The 2,797-nt window shown below is 42.4% G+C and overlaps 1 protein-coding gene across 1 annotated transcript; it reads left to right on the top strand.

Annotated features, from left to right (window-relative positions):
• Positions 1–103: 103 nt before the first annotated feature.
• LOC104547939 (thiosulfate sulfurtransferase/rhodanese-like domain-containing protein 3) lies at positions 104–2,210 on the top strand (the record flags this gene model as incomplete). Its single annotated transcript, XM_010193812.1, has 3 exons — positions 104–274; positions 490–649; positions 1,952–2,210. Coding segments are annotated over 3 exons (395 nt in total), but the record flags the coding sequence as incomplete, so codon positions are not given.
• Positions 2,211–2,797: the final 587 nt, after the last annotated feature.

Here is a 2,797-nt window from a genome sequence, read left to right as displayed (position 1 = left end):
GGGGAGAGCCCCGTGTGAAGATGTTAAACATTATTAGAGGCGACGGCGTTCCCCGAGAGGCCGGGGTCCGGCTGTGGGCTCACGGGCTGCACCTCTCTGACAGGTCCTGGGGCGGCGAGGGCCACCAGCCGCGGCCTCTGCACCGGCGGGGCGCCCAGCCTCTCCTACCAAGAGCTCAAAGACTTGAAGAAGACCAACGTCCTCCACATAGACGTACGGGAGAGGTGGGAGATCGACAGATTTGGAAAAATCCCAGCGTCCATCAACATACCGCGTAAGTTCCTAACTGTGCAGAGAGGTCAAATGTTCTCCTTTGCTCAGTGGTCGTGTCTGGACAAGTGGTGGTGACCGAGCAAAGAGAAGCTGTGCTAGATAGCTGCTAGTATCTTGTGAGGCTAAAATTTTCCTCCAGAGAAATTGGAAGCCTTAAAGTGTAAGCCTGTCTGTAGATGAAGAATTAATGAGACCTTTTTTTTCTGTATTTCCCAGTGGGTGAGTTAGTGGAAGCTCTACAAATGGACCCAGCGGAGTTCAAGGAGCAATACAATGAAAAGATGCCATCCAGGTTGGACCCTGTGGTTTTCTCCTGTTTGGCAGGAACAAGAAGTAAACAAGCACTTGGTTTTGCTGTATCCTTGGGTTTCAGCAGGTATGACTTGGGTGCGTGAGGATGGGATTAATGCAACATCACCCCATGAAGCAGAACTCATACTCAGCTTCTTGTGGGCAGGAATAAAAATTTAAATGTGGAATATGAACAAAACAACTGGTATTTGAGTTAGACACTCCATCTTGTCTCCACTGAACCCTGAAAGATGCTGTTGGGTGCTCTACCAAAGTGAGGTGTATCGCCCTGTGGAACAACCCCTCGGCAGCTCTGCGCGTGTGCAATCCACTGCAAGACCGTGCCACCTCTGAAGGGTCCTTCTGCCTCTTAGGGCTCCCTCGCCAAGATATTCCTTCCTTATAGAGCTTCATAAGCACTAGTTCTGAGACACAGAATGACTGGAAAGGTGGAGAACTGCTCGTTTTGGTAGAAGTACAATCTTAGGTTAGATAGTTTATGAAACCACACCCTTTGTTAAATTGCAGTTCTACCTGTACAGTTCACTGTTGACAAAGTATGCTTTTACTTCAAGTAAAGCACTGGCTTGTTTGCCGGGAGTAAAGCAGTGAAGGCAGTAGCTAAAAAGACCATGAGATTGGTAGAGTGAAAGCAAAAGTAGTGTGTGGTTGGCAGAATTGTTACATTCGTGCCAGGGGGTGCCTTGTAGGCTTGAAGACTGCAGATAGAATTTTAAAAATTTGCTGTTTGCTTATCTGAACTGCAGTTCATGAATTAGAATATCCCTGCTAATTCTATTCAAAATTATGGAACTAATTTTGTATCTTAGATTGTTTTAGTAAATGCAAAATATCCTCCATTACCTGTTCTGCATGCTGCCTAATTGAAGGAGTCGGTTCTGTTTGCATGCTGGGTTTTTGTGAGTTTAGTTTAGAGCAGGCTTATGTAAGTTCTATAGAGCATGTAGGTTTGCAAGGAAGGAAAGATCAGTGTGCTGCCTTTATTTGATGACATCTGAAGTATTCAACATAGTAACATGTAAATCTCCCGCCACAGTGAGTCAGTTCTCTCTTAAAATAAAAAATGGCAAACTTTCGTAGATCCAGCTGCTACTACTTGCTTGATGTTTGATCTCCAGTATTGTGTCATTTGGAAGAAAAGAGTTACAGAACACACTGCGGGGAAGCAGGCAGTATTACAGAACAATAAATGTTGATCTGGCTCATTGAAGCTAGGTACAAGTGTATTTGATTGCAAAGAATTTTTGTATGGGTTTTTATCTTGATTTTTTTGCTTGGTTTGGGCTGGGTTTTTTTTTTTGTCATAACCTCTTAAATACCTTTTTCAAGAAAAGTCCTTAACATTCTATCTTCTGCATATTTTCAGAGTTCAGCAATATGCTGGTGGCTTTGAGGACTGGGTGAAACACGAACCTCCAGAGAAAAAATGAAGAGGACTACCCCAGCCCTTGCCCCATCAAGGCTTCAGGATGGTTTTAGCATTCAAACTGTGTGCATTCTACTCCCAGAATACAGCCCACTCCTGTTTTCTTGTGTAAATGGACATTCACCTTCAAATAGCCATGCATATCAACTGCTTGGTTTAAATTCTACCTAAAGACTATGACATGAACAGAGGATGTTAAGTCTTTTAATTTTCATATGCAGATCTGCTTCTGAGCACAAAATGTTGTAGCATTCAGTCAACAACTTCTGTTCCCTCAGCAGCTCAGTATCAAGTGAGAACTTGCCTATATTTCAGGTTATTATTACAAATATTTAATCATTTTACGCAGAAAAACCTGAGGTATCCAAGGAAGTTACTAAACTCCCTTCTTTTATGTACATTAATTTGCAGGTCTTAAAAAAAAAATTGGCCCATCCACACCTCTAAATTTGCATAGTCATAATTTTAAGGCTTTTTGGTTGGTTGGTGGTTTTTTTTTACTGCTGCTAGCAGCTCAGGGGAACCAGCAAAGGTGAATTACATTTGCCTCTAGAAAATATTAAGTCCTAGCACAGAAGTTCAGGACTCCGCAGGATGTCTGGAAAAAAAAAATGAAAATTTCTGGTTCTGCTTTAATCAGTGAGTGGTGAGAACTAAAAAATACACCCTCTCAAGTTTAGAGAACAGAGAAGAAAAAGTAACTAATTTTACTAGAATTTTATTTCTATGAAGTCCCGCAGCCTTTCTGCAGTCTTTTTGTTTCTAGAGGAGAGCTCCTACAGTTGG

This window comes from Mesitornis unicolor, unplaced genomic scaffold (genome assembly GCF_000695765.1).
Source record: "Mesitornis unicolor isolate BGI_N332 unplaced genomic scaffold, ASM69576v1 scaffold8431, whole genome shotgun sequence".
Classification (NCBI taxonomy): domain Eukaryota; kingdom Metazoa; phylum Chordata; class Aves; order Mesitornithiformes; family Mesitornithidae; genus Mesitornis; species Mesitornis unicolor.
Note: the sequence above shows the minus strand (reverse complement) of the source record. Positions and strands in the feature narration are given on the sequence as shown.